Source organism: Chiloscyllium punctatum, chromosome 15 (genome assembly GCF_047496795.1).
Source record: "Chiloscyllium punctatum isolate Juve2018m chromosome 15, sChiPun1.3, whole genome shotgun sequence".
NCBI classification, from domain to species: Eukaryota; Metazoa; Chordata; class Chondrichthyes; order Orectolobiformes; family Hemiscylliidae; genus Chiloscyllium; species Chiloscyllium punctatum.
Window position 1 is genome coordinate 62,126,821 of NC_092753.1, and position 22,841 is coordinate 62,149,661.

The 22,841-nt window shown below is 41.0% G+C and overlaps 2 protein-coding genes across 2 annotated transcripts in view; one reads left to right on the forward strand and one right to left on the reverse strand.

Moving 5' to 3' along the window:
- The first annotated feature begins 942 nt into the window (after positions 1-942).
- On the forward strand, positions 943-10,920 carry ndufb4 (NADH:ubiquinone oxidoreductase subunit B4). Its single transcript, XM_072585283.1, has 3 exons — positions 943-1,151; positions 6,466-6,615; positions 10,761-10,920. Exons 1-3 carry the CDS (start codon positions 975-977, stop codon positions 10,818-10,820), a joined length of 387 nt encoding a protein of 128 aa, XP_072441384.1. The 5' UTR covers positions 943-974; the 3' UTR covers positions 10,821-10,920.
- Positions 10,921-12,910: 1,990 nt separating this feature from the next.
- Positions 12,911-22,841, reverse strand: part of hgd (homogentisate 1,2-dioxygenase) — a 38,556-nt gene continuing 28,625 nt past the window's right edge. The window contains exons 12-15 of the mRNA XM_072585282.1: positions 17,967-18,093; positions 17,005-17,186; positions 14,236-14,407; positions 12,911-13,175 (exon numbers count right to left, since the gene is read on the reverse strand). Coding sequence (XP_072441383.1) covers positions 14,264-14,407; positions 17,005-17,186; positions 17,967-18,093 — 453 coding nt within the window. The 3' untranslated portion in view covers positions 12,911-13,175; positions 14,236-14,263. The remainder of the gene's footprint in view (positions 13,176-14,235; positions 14,408-17,004; positions 17,187-17,966; positions 18,094-22,841) is intronic.

Here is a 22,841-nt window from a genome sequence, read left to right on the forward strand (position 1 = left end):
TCTTATTGATTAAAAGATTAAGGAAATACCTCTTCTTTTGATATAAAATATTCAGAACCTGCAGGGATTTGACTCTCTTTAGCAATAATTGTGGATGAATTTTCCTGGCTGTCCTGAGTGGTCTGAACTTTGCTGTAGATCCTGAGGGAACCACACTATCTGTGCTACTGATTTAGCTTTCAAATTCATTAATTTTCCACATTTTCTGTGGATTCCCTAATAAATCACCCAACTTAACATGCAGCAATCTGCTTTAATATTACAATAGAAGTATATTATATTCTTTATATAATTATTAGGTTCTAGGCTTTTTGTTCTTCTGTACCTAAAACTAATACTTCTTCCATCCTCAGATTTTCTATGCCATGTTTCTTATTGATTCCAATATATCTATTTCCCCACATGAAACTGTATGTGTGAAGTATTATAGTAACTGCCTGAACTGCCAATTCCTGGATGTTTGGTTCTTGACATTCACCTGAATGAGTCTTGAGTGTTAAAATAATACTATTTTGAAATTCTTCCATACTTGCGATTTCACTCACGTTCTCAAAGTTTTTCCTCAAACTTTAGTGACTGAAACCACTGATTCCATAGCATTTCTTTTCTTTGTTAGCATGCAAATTCTACAGCTATCTGGTTATGTTTCTTTTTTTTTGTTGTCCTAAATGTAATTGGTGAATTTCAGGGACAAGGAGATAAGCATTGACACGGCACTTTTGTGTTTTTAACAAAGCCTCTAAATACCTTTCCATTATCCTCCCCAAACCCCATGTATCTTTCATTGCCATGTTAAAGGCTCTGCTCTCTCTTTCCCTCTCTCTCCAATTTCTCCTCCGGCCCCTGGGGGTCGCTGCAGGTAGAGATGTTGCAGGCAGTGCGCATGCTCAGTGTCTGCACCGTGTTGTCAATAAAGTTATATTTGAAGGACACCTGACCGTTTCGGTGGTGTCAATAAAGGTTTTGTTGAAGTCATGGCGGAGTATAAAGAGGCGCCCCTTGCCTCCCGGCCTCAAACTCTTGATCCCCGCGAGTACCTGGAGCTGAGTCCCGAGGAGCGCCGGGCCCAGGAGGAACGACTCGCCATCCGGGCCCGCCTCAAGCTGCAGTATCTGAGCCAGCTCAATGACCCGCATCGGACTGAGCTGATAGTGAGTGAGGGAGGACGGTTAGAGTGGGAGGGAGAAGGTGAAGGTAATGGAGGGTTGGCAGTGGGAGGCTTGGGCCTTTGATTTGGATGTTTACAGCGCATTCAGCCCATTGTGTGCACACCAGTCAGATCTGATCTGTGTCAATTCAAGCCCTGGAGGCTGTGGTAACGCAAGTGAATGTCTAAATATTTAACTGTTCCGAGAGTTTCATAGCATAGAAAATCAGAGCTGAAGTAGGCTATTCGGCCCCTGGAGGCAGCTCCACCATTCCAGTGTGATCATGGTTGATCATCCACCTCAGTACTTTGTTCCCACTTTCTCCCCATCCCTGAGAACTACATCAGGCTCCTTGAAAATGTTCAATGTTTTGGTCTCCACCGTTTTTAGTAGCAGAAAGGTCTACAGGCTCACTATTCCCTTTTTTTTAAGTTAAGAAATTTGACCTTGGCTCAATCTTGAATGGCCTACCCTGTTTCCTGAACTGCTTCCTGTGTTTACCCTGTCTAGTCCTGTTAGGATTTTATGGGTTTCTATAAGAGCACCCCTCATTCTTCTAAACTCTGAAGATAGTCCTAACTCATCTAGCCTGTTCTCATATGTCAGACCTGCCCTCCCAGGAATCAGTCTGGTAAATATTTAGCCAGATCACCCTTCCTCAAACAAGGAGCCCAAAACTGCGCACAATACTTCACAGTCAGGACCACCCTTTTATGCAGTGAGTTCCAGATTCCAAATATCCTTTTAGTGAAAATTCTCGTAAACCTTCCTCATCTTGAATCCATGCTCTCTGGTTATTGACCACTCTACCAACGGAAAATGTGCCTTCCTATCCATCCAGATTTAACCCTTATCAGGTTCCCTTTCAACCTTCATTACTCTACGGAAAACAATCCCAGCCTATCTAAGAATTCCTTAAACCCCAGACCTTCCAGCCAAGGCAGCATGTTTGTTAATCTAGACTGCATTCTCTTTAATGTAGTCACATCCTTCTTCTAAGGTTGTGATTAGAACTGCATGCAATTCTGCAATTATGGCCTAACCAGCAGTGTTTTCTTTTACAGTTCCAGCATAACTTACAGAGATCTGTGAACGTGCACACCAAGACCCCTCTCATGTTTAGTACTTTCAGGGTCCTAATATTTATAATGTACTTGCCTGCCTTGTTAGCCTTTCCCTGTTGCATTCCTCTTTATTTTCCAGATTGAGTTCTATTTGCCACTGCTCTGTGCACCTACCTGATCACTCATTGTTTGGGTGGTAAATAATGAGGAGGATATCAATTTTTTTTTGTCATCTGTGAACTCTTGATAAAGGGAAAGCAATGGCCTAGGGGATGGACTGTTAACCCAGAGACCCAGGAAATGTTTTCGGGACCTTGATTAGAACCCTGCCATGGCACTTAGTAGAATTTGAATTTAATAAAAATTTACAATTAAAAGTCTAATGATAACTGACAATGGATTTGTGGTCATCAAGAAAAACCCATCTGGTTCACTAACCTTCTTCAGGGAAGGAATCTGCCATCCTTAGCTGGTCTGACTCACACACGTAACTGCAGACCTCAACAATGCAATTCATACTGGGGCAGCGCGGTGTCTCAGTGGTTATCACTGCTACCTCAGCGCTAGGGACCCCGGTTCGGTTCCTGCCTCTGGCAACTGTCTGTGTGGAGTTTGCATGTTGTCCCTGTGTCTGCGCTTTTCCTCTGGGTGCTCCGGTTTCCTCCCACAGTCCAAAGATGTGCAGGTTAGGTGAATTGGCTATGCTAAATTGCCCATAGTGTTAGGTGCATTAGTCAGGGATAAATATAAGGTAGGGGAATGGGTCTGGGTGGGTTACTGTTCGGACGGTCATTGTGGACTTGTTGGGCCAGTTGGCCTCTTTACACACTATAGGGAATCTAATTAACCTAATGAAAAGCTGTTTAAGAATTTCCTCATTCAGCATGAAACTTATAGTTTCATAGTTTAATCTAAATTTTAATGTATGCAGATCACGAAACTGCTCTGCTTTTTACAAGTGGTGAACCTGATTAATGTGAGAAATTGTAGTGTTAAGTGGAATTAGGTTCTGATATAGGTTTGTTGGGTCCTAGACTTTATTACTGTTAAGACACATTTTATTGTGACACTATACATGATGGGGATGCAGCAACATGTTCCAAGATGTTCAAGATCTTACTTTCTTAGCAGAACTGCTAACAATGACTACTGAGGTCACGGTGACATTTTAGCTTCCCTTAGCTCACCTACCTGTTCATTAAACCACATCTCTACATGATGTACTTTGAATTAGAGCACGAATAAGGTGGTAACTCTGCAGCGTGGGTTGGTACCTGGGACTTCGATGTTGTGGCTATTACGGAGACATGGGTAGAGCAGGGACAGGATTGGCTGTTGCAGGTTCCAGGGTTTAAATGTTTTAGTAGGGTCAGAAGTGGGGGTAAAAGAGGGGGAGGTGTGGCATTGCTTGTCAAAGATAGTATTAAAACGGTGGAAAGGACGATGGATGAAGACTCGCCATCTGAGGTAGTTTGGGCTGCGGTTAGGAATAGGAAAGGTGAGGTCACCCTGTTAGGAGTCTTTTACAGGCCTCCTAATAGTCCTAGAGACGTAGAAGAAAGGATTGCGAGAATGATTCAGGAGAAGAGTGAAAGTAATAGGGTGGTTGTTATGGGGTCTTTAACTTTCCTGATATTGATTGGGAAAGTTATAGCTCAAGTTCGTTAAATGGGTCGGTGTTTGTCCAATGTGTGCAGGAGGGTTTCCTGACACAATATGTAGATAGGCCAACAAGAGGTGAGGCCATACTGGATTTGGTTCTGGGTAACGAACCAGGCCAGGTGTTAGAATTAGAGGTAGGTGAGCACTTTGGGGACAGTGACCACAATTCGGTGACTTTTACTTTAGTGATGGAGAGGGATAAGTGTGCACTGCAGGGTAAGAGTTATAGCTGGGGGCATGGAAATTATGATGCGGGGATGCGTGACTTGGAAAAGTAGGCTTCAAGGCAAGGGCGTAATTGATATGTAGAGCTTGTTCAAGGAGCAACTATTGAGTGTCCTTGATAAGTATGTACCTGTCAGGCAGGGAGGAAAGGGTCGTGTGAGGGAGCCGTGGTTTAATAAGGAATTGGAATCCCTTGTTAAATGGAAGAGGGTGGCCTATGTAAAGATGAGGTGTGACGGTTCAATTGGGGCGATTGACAGTTATAAGGTAGCCAGGAAGGACCTGAAGAGAGAGTTAAGAGCAGCAAGGAGGGGACATGAAATGTCCTTAGTTGGTAGGATTAGGGAAAATCCTAAGGCTTTCTATAGGTATGTCAGGAATAAAAGAATGACTAGGGTAGGAATAGGTCCAGTCAAGGCTAGTGGTGGGAAGTTGCGTGTGGAGGCTGAAGAGATTGGGGAGACACTGAATGAATACTCTTCATCAGTATTCACTCAGGAACAGGACATTGTTGCCGATGTGAATACGGAGTCACAATTATGTAGAATGGATGGCTTTGAGGTATGTAGGGAAGAGGTGTTGGAAATTCTGGAAAGGGTGAAAATAGATAAGTCCCCTGGATCTGATGGGATTTATCCTAGGATTCTCTGGGAAGCAAGGGAGGAGATTGCAGAGCCGTTGGCCTTGATTTTTATGTCCCCGTTGTCTACAGGAATAGTGCCAGAAGACTGGAGGCTAGCAAATGTGGTTCCCTTGTTCAAGAGGGGGAGTAGGGATAACCCTAGTGACTATAGACTGGTGAGTCTCACTTCTGTTGTGGGCAAAGTCTTAGAGAATTGTAAGGGATAGGATTTATGAACATCTGGATAGGAATAATGTGATCAAGGATAGTCAGCATGGTTTTGTGAAGGGCAGGTCGTGCCTCACAAACCTTATTGAATTCTTTGAGAAGGTGACTAAGGAGGTGGACGAGGGTAAAGAGGTAGATGTGGTGTATATGGATTTTAGTAAGGCATTTGATAAGGTTCCCCATGGTAGGCTACTGCAAAAAAATATGGAGGTATGGCATTGAGGGTGAGTTGGAGGTTTGGATTAGGAATTGGCTGGCTGGAAGAAGACAGAGGGTAGTAGTTGATGGTAAAGGTTCATCTTGGAGTGCCGTTACTAGCGTTGTTCCGCAAGGATCTGTTTTGGGACCATTGCAGTTTGTCATTTTTATAAATGACCTAGAGGAGGGGTTAGAAGGTTGGGTGAACAAGTTTGCGGATGGTACAAAAGTCGGAGGAGTTGTTGACAGTGAGGAAGGATGTGTCAGGTTACAGCAGGATATAGATAAGCTGCAGAGCTGGGCAGAAAGGTGGCAAATGGAGTTCAATGTGGGTAAGTGTGAGGTGATTCACTTTGGTAAGAGTAACAAAAAGGTGGGGTACTGGGCTAATGGTCAGATACTTGGTAGTGTGGATGAGCAGAGGGATCTTGGTGTTCATGTACACAGATCTTTGAAAGTTGCCACCCAGGTAAGTAGTGCGGTGAAGAAGGCATATGGCGTACTGGCTTTATTGGTAGAGGAATTGAGTTCCGGAGTCCTGAGGTCATGTTACAGTTGTATAAGACTCTGGTGCGGCCGCATCTGGAGTATTGTGTGCTGTTTTGGTCGCCATACTATAGGAAGGATGTGGAGGCACTGAAACGGGTGCAGAGGAGGTTTACCAAGATATTGCCTGGCATGGTAGGAAGATCGTATGAGGAAAGGCTGAGGCACTTGGGGTTGTTTTCATTGGAGAAAAGAAGGTTTAAGGGTGACTTGATAGAGGTGTACAAGATGATTCGGGGTTTAGATAGGGTTGACCGTGAGAACCTTATTCCACGTATGGAGTCAGCTATTACGAGGGGGCATAGCTTTAAATTAAGGGGTAGTAGGTATAGGACAGATGTTAGGGGTAAGTTCTTTACTCAGCGAGTCGTGAGTTCATGGAATGTCCTGCCAGTAGCAGTGGTGGACTCTTCCCTCTTTACGGGCATTTAAACAGGCATTGAATAGACATATGGAGGATAGTGGGCTAGTGTAGGTTAGGTGGGCTTGGATCGGCGCAACATCGAGGGCCAAAGGGCCTGTACTGCGCTGTATTCTTCTATGTTCTATCTTGCTATGTTCTTCAGGGTGACTATAGAAATTGTTGGCATTGATTTTAATTTGATCAGTGCTTTACAGTGTTTAATGAGAGTGCTTTTATTTGAAATTCATGTACATGTTTTGATAACTTTTATTGCTCAAAATTCACCATAATCTCATTTATATCTTGTTCTAACTTTGCTCCTAGTCCTTTCTAACAAATAATTTGATGCAATGTATTTGGATTTTACAGGAAGACCCAGCCCTCACTCGTTGGTCATATGCTCGCAATCTGAACCACATCTATCCCAACTTTCGTCCAAGTCCGAAGACGTCACTGTTAGGATTTGTCTGTGGAGTAGTGCCTCTCTTTGTGTTGTACTACGTCTTCAAAACAGATAGGGTAAGAAGAGTGAGAATAAATGAATGAAGTAAAATTAGGCAATAACTATATGAAACTTGATGCAAAAGTAAAGAATGTGTGACTTCAGGTTTGTAATTCGTAACTGGTGAGAATTTTGTCAGTTAGGAACTGGAACTTTACTTCCATCTGCCAGTATATCACTCTGGAGACTTGACTCAATATTCTTCAATGTTCTTTTGTTAAATTGTTGTGAATTGGGGGCAATCCTTGAGCCCTGTAGGTAGCCCACCTCTGCAGCAGCAACTGAGGGTTGGGCTGTGGTTTCATATATTTAACAATGTGGCTCAGTGAGGTTGGTGCCTTTTCAGGGGACAGAGCTCACCAATTTAAAGACACTTCATTTGAAGATTGTAATATGACACAGGAGGATTCAGAAACACAGACCCGTGAAGAACATGATCTTAGCCTATGAAAGGAGGAGGCAGCTTCTCAGTAAAGGAGAAAGTGAGGACTGCAGATGCTGGAGGGCAGATCTGAAAATGTGTTGCTGGAAAAGCGCAGCAGGTCAGGCAGCATCCAAGGAACAAGAGAATCGACGTTTCAGGCATGAGCCCTTCTTCAGGAATCATGCCTGAAACGTCAATTCTCCTGCTCCTCGGATGCTGCCTGACATGCTGCGCTTTTCCAGCAACACATTTTCAGCTTCTCCGTAAAGCAGTGCTTCTCAAACCTTTTGCATTCTGTAGCAGCAATGGTCGTGGCTGTGGTTATCCTTTGCAATTGGCATCACTGGCAACATTTGCCTTTAATATAATAAAACATTCAAGGCACTTTACAGGAATATATTATGAATAAAGTAATAACAACAACAACAACAACAAATCACAAAAGAACATACTGAGGATCATGAACAAAAGCTTTTTCTAAACTGGGCCTTTTACAGGAGGGAAGTGAGCTGGAGGTGTATTTCAAAACTTAAGGCCAAGTCAGTGAAAGTCTGTACCAGTGGTAGAGTATTTTACAATCTATGATATCAAGAAACTAGGTTTAGAGGAGCACATATATTCCATTGGAATATGGAGCAGAAGAGATTTGAAAATCAGGATGAGAATTTTTAAATTGACATTTTTTTGTACAAGCCTATGAATTAGGAACAGGGGTTGGCCATTCTGGTCCTTGTGCCTACTTGTCATTCAATAAAATCCTTGCTGATCTGTTTATTTTATATTCCCTCTACCCACAATCTTTCACTCCCTTGCATATCAAGAATCTATGTACCTCTCCCTTAAAAATAATAAAAGGCTCTTTCACTCCATTTTTAGGAAGAGTTCCAAGACCCACAATCCTTGAGTAAGAATTTTTAAAAATTTTCTCTGCCTTAAATGGGTGATCCCTTATTTTCAAATTGTGACCCCTACTTTTAGATTCATCCATAAGATGAAACATCCATTCCACATGGATCCTGTTAAGACTGCTCAGGATGTTAAAACTTTCAATAAAATCACCTCATTTTCTTCTAAACTGTAGCAGATCCAAGTCTAGCCTGTCCAACCTTCTCTTAAGCAATCCATCCATTAGTCTAAGTAATATCTCTTCAGGGAAGAGATGTAGGCCAATAAGCACAGGAGCAATAGTGGAATGAGACTTGGTTGCTTCATGGGCATCATGTAGGAAATGCACTATAAGACCGTAAGACATAGGAGTGGAAGTAAGGCCATTCAGCCCATCTTGTCCACTCCGCCATTCAATCATGGCTGATGGGCATTTCAACTCCACTTACCCGCATTCTCCCCATAGCCCTTAATTCCTTGTGACATCAAGAATTTATCAATCTCTGCCTTGAAGACATTTAGCGTCCCAGCCTCCCCTTCACTCTGCGGCAATAAATTCCACAGGCTCACCACTCTCTGGCTGAAGAAATGTCTCCGCATTTCTGTTCTGAATTTACCCCCTCTAATTCTAAGGCTGTGTCCAGGGGTCCTATTCTCCTCGCCTAACGGAAACAATTTCCTAGCGTCCTCCCTTTCCAAGCCATGCAGTGGAGGAATAGCTAGGCCTGTAGTTGACACAGGCTTGAATGATGATTTTTAACAACAGATGAGTTGAGGCAAGGTAAAATCAGGTCATGTAATGAAGGTGAAAATAAACCTTGGTGCAGCTATGAACTTAGAGGCTCATCTTGGTCTCAAGTATGACAGTAAAGTTGAATGCAGACTGACTTGATCTCAGTTTAGATCAGAGTGGTGCTGGAAAAGCACAGCAGGTCAGGCAGCAGCAGAGGAGCAGGAAAATCGACATTTCGAGCAAAAGTCCTTCATCAGGAACTTGACCTCAGACTGTTGTCAAGGGTCAGCATTGAGCTGGTAACTAGTGAACAGAGTTTGGAGCAGAGATTGAAGCAAGTACTTCTGTCTTAACATTATTTTCTTGGAGCAATCTTCTCATCCAATGCTGGATCTCAGGTAAGTGGATTGAGAGCAGAAAGAGAAGCCTTGCAGATGATTCTCTGTCAGTGATTAGTTAGGTAAGAATGGAACTAGATCTGCTCATCTATTCCACGAAAGACAAATGCTTCATCTCAGGAGCCAACCTAGTGAACTTTAGGTTGAAAGTTTGCTCTCTGATTTGGTAGATTTGTTCTCAGAAATTTCATCACCATGCCACCATCTGTGAGCCTCCGATGAAATGTTGGTGTTCTATCCTGCTTGCTATTTGTGTGTCTTGGTGTGTTGTGGTGGGTAATATCACTATTTCTGTTTCTTACAAGTTGGTAAATGGGGTCCAAATTGATATGTTTGTTAATGGAGTTCTGGTTTGAATGCCAGGCCTCCACGAAGTCCTGTTTGTGTCTTTGTTTAGCCTGGGTGAAAGTGAGTACTGCAGATGCTGGAGATCAGTGTGGTGCTGGAAAAGCACAGCAGGTCAGGCAACATTAGAGGAGCAGGAGAATTGATGTTTTGGGCAAAAGCCCTTCATCAGGAATGAGGCTGGGAGCCTATGGGGTGGAAGTATAAGTGGGAGGGGACTGGGGCTGAGTGGCAGGTAGTGAAGTGCAGTAGGTGGATGGAGGTGGGGTAAAGGTGATAGGTGGAAAAGAACAGGGACAGGTCATGAGGACGGTGCTGAGCTGGAAGTTGAGTAAGGTGGGGAAGGGGAAATGAAGAAACTGGTGAAATCCACATTAATGCCATGCGATGGAGGGTCCCAAGGCGGAAGCTGAGGCATTCTTCCTCCAGGTGGTAAGGCCATGGCAATGGAGGAGGCCCAGGATCTGCATGTCCACGGCAGAGTGGGAGGGGAGAGTTGAAGTGTTCGGCCATGAGGCAGTGGGGTTGGTTAGTGGTTTAGCCTGTCGCAGGATGGATGTACAGAGGAAACTTGATTGTCTGAAAGACATGGGTGAGGAGTATCTAGTTTGAATAATCGTATGCTGGATAACACAGTTTAGCACATTTTCCCAGTGGAACTGGTGTCTCATATTGTCCAAAGACACACATGGGAATTCCTGAAGGCCTGGCATTCAAACTGGAACTCCATTAACACCTATCGATTTGGACCCCATTTACCAACCTCTCTCAAACCGAACCGGAAGTGATATCCCCCAACACAACAGACCAAAGCAGATGAATAACAAGCGGGACAGAACACCAGTGCTTCATCGGAGGCTCACTGATGATGCTACCTAGCGTGGTGACGAAACATCGGTGAACAAATCTACCAGCTCAGCAAGCAAACTTACAGCCTGATTCACAACCTGAGCTGCAAATCTTCTTCAAAATCACTAGTGAACCTTCTCTGAATTGTCTCCAAGCTAGTTTATCCATTCACAAGCATAGATACCAGAACTCTATGCCAGTCTGTCCAGTGCCCAGAAGGAACATTTTTTTTTATGTGGTGTCTTATCAATTGCCTTTTGGAAATCCAAATGCACTGCAACTACCAGTTCACCTTTATCTACCTTGTTTGTTACATCCTCTAAGATAATTGTTGAAATCCTTCTAACTATGTAAGATGATGGACAAATAACTAATAAAGGATCTGCTGAAAAGGTTAGTTATGGCTAGATTGCCTGATTTCATGCTGTAAGTCTGATATAATTCATCTAAACTGCGAACAATCATTTTGATGCAGTTTCATTTCCATTTTAAATCTTACCTAACTTGTGGATTCTGTTTTCTTTCAAGGACCGCAAAGAAAAACTTATTAAAGAGGGAATGGAGCGACCATTTAGTCTAACATCATGAGTGCTCAAAGCAGTGACAACAGATATGAGTAGTAAATGTACAGTATGTGATGCAAAAATTGTAAAATGGCCTTGTGCTTCAATAAATGATTTAAATTCTAGTTTCTGATATTTCTTTGCAATTTCCCTCTATATGGATAAGAAAGGGGAGTGCTGCTATATTTTCTTGGATTGTTTGTCTGGTTCTGGAACAGGTCATGAAGGGTTCTTTAGGTTTTACTCTGTGGAATGTTGAATATCTCAATGACTACTTGTATTTACATTGTGCCTTTTTTAACATCAAATATCTTAACATGCTTTGCCATCATGACCAAACAAAATTTGGCACTGAGTCACATAAGGAGATATTCCAAATAACCCAAATCTTGGATAAAGAGGTCAGATTTAAGGACTAGAAAAGTAGCTTTCAAGAGGAAATTCTGGAGTAGGGCATTGACAGCTAAAGGCAAAGCTACTGAAAGTGTATCAATTTTTAAACTCTCAATATGCATGAGGCCAGAATTCGAGGTTCACTAATTTCTTGCTTGTAGGCTGACAGAGATTATAAAGATTAAGTGGGATGAGACCATAAAGGATTGAGAACAAGCATATGAAAATATGAGCAGGTCTTAGAGCAAGTTAGGACAGAGATAGCAGAATTTTGGATGACTTCAAAATTTATGGAAAGTAGAATGAGAGCTCTGTGTGTATTGTAGGGTTCAGAAAAGATTTACAAGGACGTTCCCAGGGTTGGAGGATTTGAGCTACAGGGAGAGGTTGAATAGGCTGGGGCTGTTTTCCTTGGAGTGTCGGAGGCCGAGGGTGACCTTAGAGGTTTAGAAAATCATGAGGGTCATGGGTAGGATAGATAGATAGATAAGGACTTTTTCCTGGGGTGGGGGAGTCCAGAACTAGAGGGCATAGGTTTAGGGTGAGAGGGGAAAGATACTAAAGGGGCAACTTTTCCATGCAGAGGGTGGTATTTGTATGGTATGAACTGCCAGAGGAAGTGGTGGAGGCTAGTTGCGGCACTTAAAAAGCATATGGATGGGTATATGAATAAGAAGGGTTTGGAGGGATATTTGCCAGGTGCTGGCAGGTGGGACTAGTTTGGGTTGGGATATCTGGTTGGTATGGATCGGTTGGACTGAAGGGTCTGATTCCTTGCTGTACATCTCTATGACTCTGTGTATAGAGATAGAAATGGCATACATATTAGCAGCTGATAAGCTGGGCTGCATAATTTTACAAACTCAATGGTGTGGATATATAGTTGGAAGCTCATCTTGGGTCAGATGACATGATTTTAAGTTGTCTATTTCAGCCTTGACAATTGCTAAGGAGAGGAAAGAAGTCAATAGTAAAAGGACAATTTTTTGGGGGGAATGGAAAATAATAACCTTTGGTTCTATTTCAAATAGTGAGGGGGAAAAAAATCATTCTGCATTGAGTATCAGATGAATAAGAACAGTTTGATCATTGAGGCATTGGAGTCATTCAGAATCTGTGTGTATGAGAATTGATACTTTACTGATGTTGCTTCGGGACAAGTGGATGAGAAGTTAGATGGTTAAGAACCAGTACTTATGGACACCATAATTTAATGGTGGGGCAGTAGGAAGAAATGTTGGGGTTTTTTTTGTCTGGCTGCAATTAGAAGGGAATGTAACTGCAATCTCACCAAAGACGATGATAGTGGAGAGGTGTTGGAGAAAGATGGTGTGATCAACTATCAAAGACTAAATATTTCCTGTAAGAAGAATGAGAAAGGATGGTTTGTCTTTCTCATCATTTTTAGTTTTTTTTTATTTTGACATTGGTGTTTTGGCACAGAGGCATGAAACATAGTTGGAGAAATTATATCATGGAATTAAAAGGAAGAATGCTCACAGATTTGGGAGGTGTTGACACATTAAGCACTTACAATGGAAGGGGGAAGGTAGGAGATCAAGCAGTGATTTGCAAATCAAATAAACTTTCAAACCCTACTTGTGAAAATCATTGAATTTTTTGAAGCAAAGATGGGTTGTTTCTTGTTAAGCAAAAACTTGGTTCCACTTCTCCATATGGGGTAGAATGTCCAAAGGTTTAGCAAGTTGGTATAAACATAATTTTGATCATGTTGTGAAGCATCATATTCTTTATTGTTTTCAGATGAACAGGTCAATAAGCCTTAACAGTAAACTTAATTTTTTTTTACATGATTAAACCCACTGTTAAAATGCAGTAATTTAGATAATTGAAATTTTGCATTTTTTACTGCCATCAATCTATCTTCAGTAGAAATTAACATCACGTTTCAGTAGTGACCAAAAATCTGTCCAATTGGTGTTTTTTGGAAATATCACGCTTTCTTCCCAATGGTTAAAGGTCTGATCTGAAATTACGGTACAAAAATAAATTCATTAGATAGCATCAATTGGAAATAGAAATCTAAACATTACCTTGGAACAAGTATTAAAAATTAATTGTTGTAGTGCAGTAAATGTGATAGAAACAAGCTTTCATAATTTGATTCTTTGAACTGCAGCTGATGACTGGCTTTACAAGATTAGATACGAACAATTTACCACGAATTAAACTGTTCCTAATTCAAAATCAATACGCTAGTCAGATATCCTGAGAATTGCTGGTCTAGAAAGGTGACATATGTTAAAAATTTTAAGATTTGGTTTTGAATCATTGCCCTGAAAATCCAGATTGTTTCTGCCTGGGAAGTCTGCTAATGACTTTGCCAAAGTCACAGCATATGAGATAGATCGCCATTTCTATGTTTGGAAAAGCACCTACACCGCTAGGTTCATCTTGGCACCCACCAAATTGTGACAGCTGGGAATTCCAATGTTTGATGGTTACACCTTGAAGAGAATGCTATCGGGTATGGATCTCTAATGTGAACAGTTCTAACATTCTCAGCATGCTCATATATGACAGTGCGCTGATAGATTAGAAACAATATATCTTGTTACCTATACCTATCATGTCATGGTATCTGTTAACATTCCATTGGAATGTTCTGTATTATGAACTCAAATTTTAAATGGTCCTTCATCTTACAATTCTGAAGAACTATCAATTCATGAACTTTTGAAATTTTATATTCATTCATAGATGCCCTCTTAACATGTTTCTCCATGAGCATGCTTTGTTTATGGCAGCAATTTCAAAACCTTAATGCAATGTTTCAGCTGACTCGAGGGATCTGCCTTTCTGGAAAACTTGGTTTATTTATATCTGTATGTAGTAACACGAAATGCAGGGTAAAGCCTGCAGTTGTATACATATGAAGGCCAATGAAAGGAACTTTGTTTTATTAGTGACTCTCGTGTCTTTAATCCCAACTTCTTACATTATCCATATCTTTCCAATACTCTTTCTTTCAAAGTATCTTTTCCCTTTTAACACCTGAATTGACTGGGTTTCCTGGACCATCTCACCCTGTTATAGGAATCTTGGATGCCATGTTCACTTGGCATTTGGCTTCCAGTTGGGATTGAAATTATTTTTCAGTGGCTGCCAACACTTTGAGTAGTTCTTGTCCAGGCAATTGCAGGTTTCCAGGCCCCATTTGGTGACAGTCATGTTAAACGAAGACTCAAACATAAATGCCTGTCAAATGAAATAGTAAGTGGATTAGCTTAACAACGAATGGAGTGTAATGCAGTTTTGAATAGAAAGAAGTGAACACTGAATCCAACTGAGATAAGTAGCATAACATGAGTATGTTCTAGAACCAGCACATTTCTCAGTCTGGACAAACTTGGCAATGGTGTTCAGTTGGACAATGCATGTTGTCCAGGAGCACTCTAAGCCTTGAGCAATCATGTCTTATGATGTAGACTACAGTTCTGAAGTACTTGTCGATAATACAGACTGCTCATGCATTTGTAACTAATTTGAGGTGTTGCTGCATATACTTATATGACAGTGCTAGTTCTCATGATCACACTTTGAAAACATTTATTTTCATCGATTTTAATTTAACCCTATTAATGTTTGTTGAGAAGTTTGTGATTTGGAGTGTTTGATTTCCAATACTCTTGACTGAATAGGTTTCATAAGCTGTTTTAAATGAATAAGATTATGCCAAAGACTTTGCAAATCTTCCAGAACCAATCTCTGACATTAATGCATTGATATCATATAACACTTTTCATTTCCCCTATCAATAAATACCCATTGGTGAATTGTAATTTTTCTGCAAATGTTTATTATGTAAAATATTATTTTGGGTAATTGGGCAAACTAATGGGATGTTCATATCCTTTGGAAATTTTCAATAGTCACAATACAGAAAAAGTGAAATGATAGAAACCTGTCTATGCCTGCTTTGTCATCATCTTCACTCCTTGGGTATTTGCTGTTACTGTGCCCGAGAGAGTTGACCTAATCCTTTAATGCAAAGTCCACTGATATGAATATTTCAGGAGTGATTCCGACACACACAACATATTGCATTGGCAGCACCACAGGAGTTGGGGGTCAGAATGTGGACCTAGTGAAGGGCTAAAAGTTACCCAAAAACATGCTGCACTTTTTGTATCTGTTTTCCCCAGGGGATTTGCCCTCTTCGAACTGTTGAAAACAATAACGGTAGCAAGGAAAGGTGACCTCGTAATCGAGAAAGAGCCACCCAGTAGCTGTAGTTCCTCTGGAATCCTATCGCCAGGAGGGTGCTTTGTGACCAGAATGTCATTCAGATTTTTACAGCCCACTCCAATATTAACAAAATGCATGCCCTAAATAAGTCCTTCACTACAACCTGAATGGCTGCATTAGGAATTGATGAGCACATTTGAGCATATTCATGCCCCATAATACATGGCTACTACATATCATTCCAGGATTAGTCCCTTAATGTTCTTCATATCTTCACTCATTACACTAAGTAAAAAAAGTGCTGAGCAATCAGTTCAGTATGAATATGAATGAATAAGGCTTTATGGCTTCCATGTCATAACTGTACATTACTGTACATTAGCAGAATTCTATTTAGTTGAGTTTCAGCAAGGCACTTACTATTGCAACATGAGGACAGGGCTTTTTTTGTAATGCTTTCTCCTTTTTCTATTTAGTCTTCTCATGAACTTTTTGATGAAAAGTTAAGTTTTTAATAGTTTAGTTCCTAGTGCTACATTAGTATTTTGTGTCTTTTGTTTCTTCATCTAAGTTAGTTTTACACCATTTTGAGAATGGTTTGTTTAGTTGAGATGAGAGATGATTACTGAATTTGGATGAATTAACCTGATCATGCTGAGCTTTTGAAATGTGGTGATGTTAGGTGTATATGTTACTCCCCCAAAGTTATCAGTGGTGAAAATGTTTTTTATACAATTTCTGGGTGAGCATTATTTATTCTGAATTTTAAAAATTGGTCATGTTGGTGAATTATGTATCAGCTCCTTAGGTTAGTAGTTGTACTGTCAACTCTGAGTCAGACGTTTGTCAGTTCAAGTCTCATTCCAGAGTCTTGAACACATATTCAGTGCTCTCCCTCCGGTGCACTACTGGGTGAGTACTGCATTATCAAAGATCCCATCTCTTGGGTGAAGCATCAAACTGTGGTTCTGTCATCTTCACAAGTGATGCAAAAGTACCCATGGCACAATTTGATGAAGATCAGGTGAACTCTGCATGGCTGGCATTTTTCCCTCAAATAACCAAAAAACAAGATTATTAGATCATTCCCTCAATGCTACCTTTGGAACTTAATCATGGAAGAATTGGCTTTCACATTTTGCTACATTACAACAGTGAGTACACTTCACAAAATCACTTCAGAGGCTAAAACGTGCTATGGAATTTATTGTGAAAAGTACTTTATAAAGCTAACTTCACACTCCAATCAGTCCTTTCAGGTAACATTCCTGGCTTCCACCTACTGGCCGCTCTTCCTGTTGCATCTAATTTTAATGGACCATATTAATTTTGATGTGGAGATCAAAAAGTGTGCAGGACAAAATATTGAGACAAGAATATCAAATAGCATTTTCTTAAGCTTATTATTTGCTGGCAGTGACCATATTTTTATCTTGCCCAATAATATACATTTAGGTACATCTACAACATTTACTTTATTTTATTCCAATAGAACATGGTGTTTAGGAGTAAAGGCATTGCTCAGGATGTGTAGCTGATGATCAAGAAAATGTGTTTCCATGCATAGCAAGTTCACCTCACTGTCTTGACGATCCTTTTTGACTTACCATGGTTTTATCAGCCACTCGTTCTGGTTTGAGGTCTGCCTTGCTTGCTTTCTCAAAGCATTCTGCATCTGGCCCATGTGGAGTCATAATGCTATGCAGACTACCTCCACCAGGTAGAAAGCCTTCCTCTTTTGCCTCATAATGACCTTTAATCAACCCCATAAATTCACTCATGCAGTTGCCTGGTGATGAAAGAAAGGAGTGTGAAAACCCTTTATTTTGCAAACTACAGATCCTACTTTTTCTAGTGATTACATTTTCTGTTTGTTTTTTTAACCTATTTAGTAGAGACACATTGGAATTTAAAACTAAGGCTCAGTTCTGAAATAGCTCAGTGTTATTAAGTCTCTTTTCCATTATTAGTTTGTTGCCCTCTTGGTAAAACTCAGAATCAATGGTTGAAGACTTGGGAAATGCACATTGGATGATTCTGGTGAAGTGACATCTGTTTTAAAGTTTATAAGCCTGCATCATCACACTAGTGGTAAAGGACTTTTCTTCACACAGAGCCTTATTGGAATCCCTGCAGTGTGGATGCAGGCCATGTGGTCCAATGAGTCCACACCATCCCACCAGGAGCCATCCCTCTACCCTGTCCCTGTGACCCTGCATTAAGTTATACTACAAATGGCTATGACATCATTATAGGAAATACAATTGCATATTCATACACGAGCAATGACCTATAGTGTCCTATATTTCTATGTGCAGAAGCAAGATGGGGGAACATAAATAATTGGTCCAATTTAAAAACATATAAGTCACAATATCCCTCCCAGCTCACTGCTGGAGATTAATATGGATTAATTTTTTAAATGTTTTATATCACCGGTCCAAGATCTTTTCAAATCAGTGTCAAAGACTAGACAGAATTCATTGCCATGGTGTATTTGGCTTCTTTAATATTATATAAATCTATTACTATGTTTAAGAAAAGACACAATGGATTTTTCTTATCTTACGATGGTAGTATGGAGGTCTGAATGTGTTATCAGCCACTCCCCAGCGTGGTGGAAAGATCACAAAGTCTGCGATAGCCACACCTGGACGAGTTGATTTAGCAGTTAACACAGTGAAAATCGAAGGATCCTGAAGACACATAGGGTTATCATTACACTGGTGTTCTAAATCACAATCATCATACAAAGTTGTCGAGATTTGGTTTCTTCTATTGTAATTTTCCCGTACGTGGGAATCTGTTGTATGCAAACTTTGTTTTTAACTTCACAGTTAAATTTTAGAGTGCAGGATTCTTCAAATGCATTTTGAATTCCTTGATATTTTAGTGTTTATATAATATCGGTTTTGTAGATTTACATATTTAAGGTGAAATGCCTGACCCTGAAGAGGATTCCTTTTATTTCAATGATTCATTGTTCCAACAAATGAATTTTAGTGAGTTTTAATCTGCTCAAACCAAAAGCAAAATAGTTATTTAGTATTACAGAGCTACAATGAAATGAAAATGACACATTTTGTCAAGAGGAGCAGGTCAGTGGAGAATCCTGAAATAGGCAGGAGTAGGTGAGAAAACAATACCGCTGTAACACTCGGACAGCTCGATTGGAATTAGTTCTCCCTCTACCATGGGGAAAGGACCTACCTGGTGAGTTTCTGGTAAGTGGTTAAGGTGTTTACTATTCTTAAATTTTAATGTAGTATACAAATTGGGAAATTAATGACATATAAAAATTGGCAACACAAGTAAGTGAATAACATAATTAAATAATTGAAACTGGAGCATTAGCCTCTGCATTTTTTTTAGATTAGATTAGATTACTTACAGTGTGGAAACAGGCCCTTCGGCCCAACAAGTCCACACCGACCCGCCGAAGCGCAACCCACCCATACCCCTACCCCTTACCTAACACTACGGGCAATTTAGCATGGCCAATTCACCTGGCCTGCACATCTTTGGACTGTGGGAGGAAACCGGAGCACCCGGAGGAAACCCACGCAGACACGGGGAGAACATGCAAACTCCACACAGTCAGTCGCCTGAGGCAGGAATTGAACCCGGGTCTCTGGCACTGTGAGGCAGCAATGCTAACCACTGTGCCACCGTGCCGCCCACCGTAGGCTTGAGGTTTGTTTAGTCTGTTTGGATGAACTCAGGGTCTGTAGGCTGAATGTGTAAATTGACTGTGGTACAGGATGCCATACATGTGGAGGAAGGTAGATAGGAATGTAAAAATGCATGGCAAGTATTTGCATAATTATTTTAAAAAGTGTAAATAAAGTGAATGTTGGTCCCCTAGAGATGAGAATGGGCCATTAACAGTAGATAATAAGGAAATAGCAGGTGAAATTAAATATTTTGTTTCTATCTTCACTACAGAAGATACAAAAAAATCAACTAATGGTTCTAAATCAGAAGGCAGAAGGAAGTGAGGCATTTAGTGAAATTACAATCATGAGGCAAGTGGTACTAGGCAAACTGCTGGGACCTTTGGGGCAGGCAAATCTCTGGGTCTTGGATCTTTAAAAAAGGTTCTTAATGATGTAGTAGATGTATTGGTAATAATTTTCCAGAAATTCCTAGATCCAAGAAAGGTTCCATAGGATTGGAAACTAACAAATCTAAGTCCTCTATTTAGGAAAGGAGAAAGGCAGAAAACTGGAAACGTTAGCTTGATGTCTATAATGAGGACGGTCTTAGAATTGATCAATAAAGTAATTATGGTTAGAAAAACTCAAGGTAATTGGGAAAAATCAGTATGATTTTATCAAAGGGAAATCATATTTAATCAACTTACTGGAATTCTTTGAATGAGAAACAAGTGCTGGGGATTGAGGGAAAAATCTAGATGTACCATACTTGGATTTCCAGAAGGCTATAAAATTTCCATAGGATATCGTATCAAAGGTTCTTGTGGAGAATAAAAGCTCATTGTGTAGTGGGTCATATATTAGAATGGATAGAAAAATGCCCATCTAGCAGAAAACAGAGGATATGTAAATGGCCCTTTATCAGATTGGCAGGATATGATGTCATAGAGTCACAGAGATGTGTACAGCATGGAAACAGACCCTTCGGTCCATGCCGACCAGATATCCCAACCCAATCTAGTCAAACTTGCCAGCACCCGCCCCATATCCCTCCAAAAACTTCCTATTCATATACCCATCCAAATGCCTTTTAAATGTTGCAATTGTAATAGCCTCCACCATTTCCTCTAGCAGCTTATTCCATACACGTACCACCCTTTGTGTGAAAAGGTTGCCCCTTAGGTCTCTTTTATATCTTTCCCCTGTCACCCTAAACCTATACCCTCTAGTTCTGGACTCCCCGACCCCAGGGAAAAGACTGTCCATTTATCCTATCCATGCCCCTCATAATTTGTAAACCTCTATAAGGTCACCCCTCAGCCTCCGACACTCCAGGGAAAACAGCCTCAGCGTGTTCAGCCTCTCTCTATAGCTCAAATCCTCCAGTCTTGGCAACATCATTGTAAATCATTTCTGAACCCTTTCAAGTTTCACAACATCTTTCCGATAGGAAGGAGACCAGAATTGCACGCAAATTCCAAAGTGGCCTAACCAATGTCCTTTACAGCTGCAACGTGACCTCCCAACTCCTGTACTCAACACTCCGACCAATAAAAGAAAGCCATACCAAACACCGTCTTCACTATCCTATCTACCTGTGACTCCACTTTCAAGGAGCTATGAACCTGCACTCCAAGGTTTCTTTGTTCAGCAACACTCCCTAGGACCTTACCATTAAGTGTACAAGTCCTGCTAAGATTTGTTTTCCCAAAATGCAGCACCTCGCATTTATCTGAGATGGGCCATTGGCCCATCTGATCATTTTCTGTTGTAATCTGAGGTAGCCTTCTTCACTGTCCACTACACCTCCAATTTTGGTTTCATCTGCAAACTTACTAACTGTACCTCTTATGCTCGCATCCAAATCGTTTATATAAATGATGAAAAAGTGAATCCAACACCAATCCTTGTGGCACTCCACTGGTTACAGGCCTCCAGTCTGAAAAACAACCCTCCACCACCACCCTCTGTCTTCTACCGTTGAGTCAGTTCTGTATCCAAATGGCTAGTTCTCCCTTTATTCCGTGAGACCTAACCTTGCTAACAAGTCTCCCATGGGAACCTTGTCGAACGCCTTACTGAAGTCCATATAGATCACATCTACCGCTCTGCCCTCGTCAAATCTCTTTGTTACTTCTTCAAAAAACTCAAATCAAGTTTGTGAGACATGATTTCCCATTTCACAAAGCCATGTTAACGATCCCTAATCAGTCCTTGCCTTTCCAAATACATGTACATCCTGTCCCTCAGGATTCCCTCCAACAACTTGCCCACCACCGACATCAGGCTCACCAGTCTATAGTTCCCTGGCTTGTCCTTACCACCCTTCTTAAACAGTGGCACTATGTTAGCCAACCTCCAGTCTTCTAGCACCTCACCTATGACTATCGATGATACAAATATCTCAGCAAGAGGCCCAGCAATCACTTCCCTAGCTTCCCACAGAGTTCTCGGGTACATCTGATCAGGTGCTGGGGATTTATCCACCTTTATGTGTTTCAAGACATCCAGCACTTCCTCCTCTGTAATATGGAAATTTTGCAAGGTGTCACGATTTATTTCCCTTCTTTCTATATCTTTCATATCCTTTTCCACAGTAAATACTGATGCAAAATACTCGTTTAGTATCTCTCCCATTTTCTGCATTTCCACACAAAGGCCACCTTGCTGAACTTTGAGGGACCGTATTCTCTCCCTAGTTATCCTTTTGTCCTTAATGTATTTGTAAAAACCCTTTGGATTCTCCTTAACTCTATTTTCCAAAGCTATCTCATGTCCCCCTTTTGCCCTCCTGATTTCCCTCTAAAGTATACTCCTACTGCCTTTATACTCTTCTAAGGATTCACTCGATCCATCCTGTCTACACCTTCCATATGCTTCCATCTTTTTCTTAACCAAACCCTCAATTTCTTTCGTCATCCAGCATTCCCTATACCTACCAGCCTTTCCTTTAACCCTAACAGGAATATACTTTCTCTGGGACTCTCGTCTCATTTCTGAAGACTTCCCATTTTCCAGCCGTCCCTTTATCTGCGAACATCTGCCCTCAATCAGCTTTTGAACGTTCTTGCCTAATACTGTAAAAATTTAGAACTTCATTTTAGATCTGGTGTATTCTTTTCCATCACTATTTTAAATCTAATAGAGTTATGGTCGCTGGCCCCAAAGTGCTCCCCCACTGACACCTCAGTCACCCGCCCTGCCTTATTTCCCAAGAGTAGGGTCTAGCTTTGCACCTTCTCTAGTAGGTACATCCACATACTGAATCAGAAAATTGTCTTGTACACACTTAACAAATTCCTCTCCATCTAAACCTTTAACACTATGGCAGTCCCACTCTATGTTCGGAAAGTTAAAATCCCCCACCATAACCACCCTATTATTGTTACAGATAGCTGAGATCTCCTTACAAGTTTGTTTCTCAATTTCCCTCTGACTATTAGGGGGTCTAGAATACAATCCCAATAAGGTGATCATCCCTTTTTTATTTCTCAGTTCCACCCAAATAACTTCACTGGATGCATTTTCAGGAATATCCTCCCTCAGCACAGCTGGAAATGCTATCCCTTATCAAAAATGCTACTCCCCCTCCTCACTTGCCTCCCTTTCTATCCTTCCTGTAGCATTTGTATTCTGGAACATTAGGCTGCCATTCCACCCCATCCTTGAGCCATGTTTCTGTAATTCCTATGATATCCTAGTCCCATGTTCCTAATCCCCATGCCGAGTTCATCTACCTTCCCTGTTAGGCCCCTTGCATTGAAATAAATGCAGTTTAATTTATCAGT

Bases quoted from the DNA above. Each gene is read 5' to 3' on its own strand.
- ndufb4 (XM_072585283.1), top strand. From the start codon at position 975: ATGGCGGAGTATAAAGAGGCGCCCCTTGCCTCCCGGCCTCAAACTCTT. The intron at 1,152-6,465 runs GTGAGTGAGGGA...TGGATTTTACAG, and splicing joins CGCATCGGACTGAGCTGATA to GAAGACCCAGCCCTCACTCG. The intron at 6,616-10,760 runs GTAAGAAGAGTG...TTTTCTTTCAAG, and splicing joins ACGTCTTCAAAACAGATAGG to GACCGCAAAGAAAAACTTAT.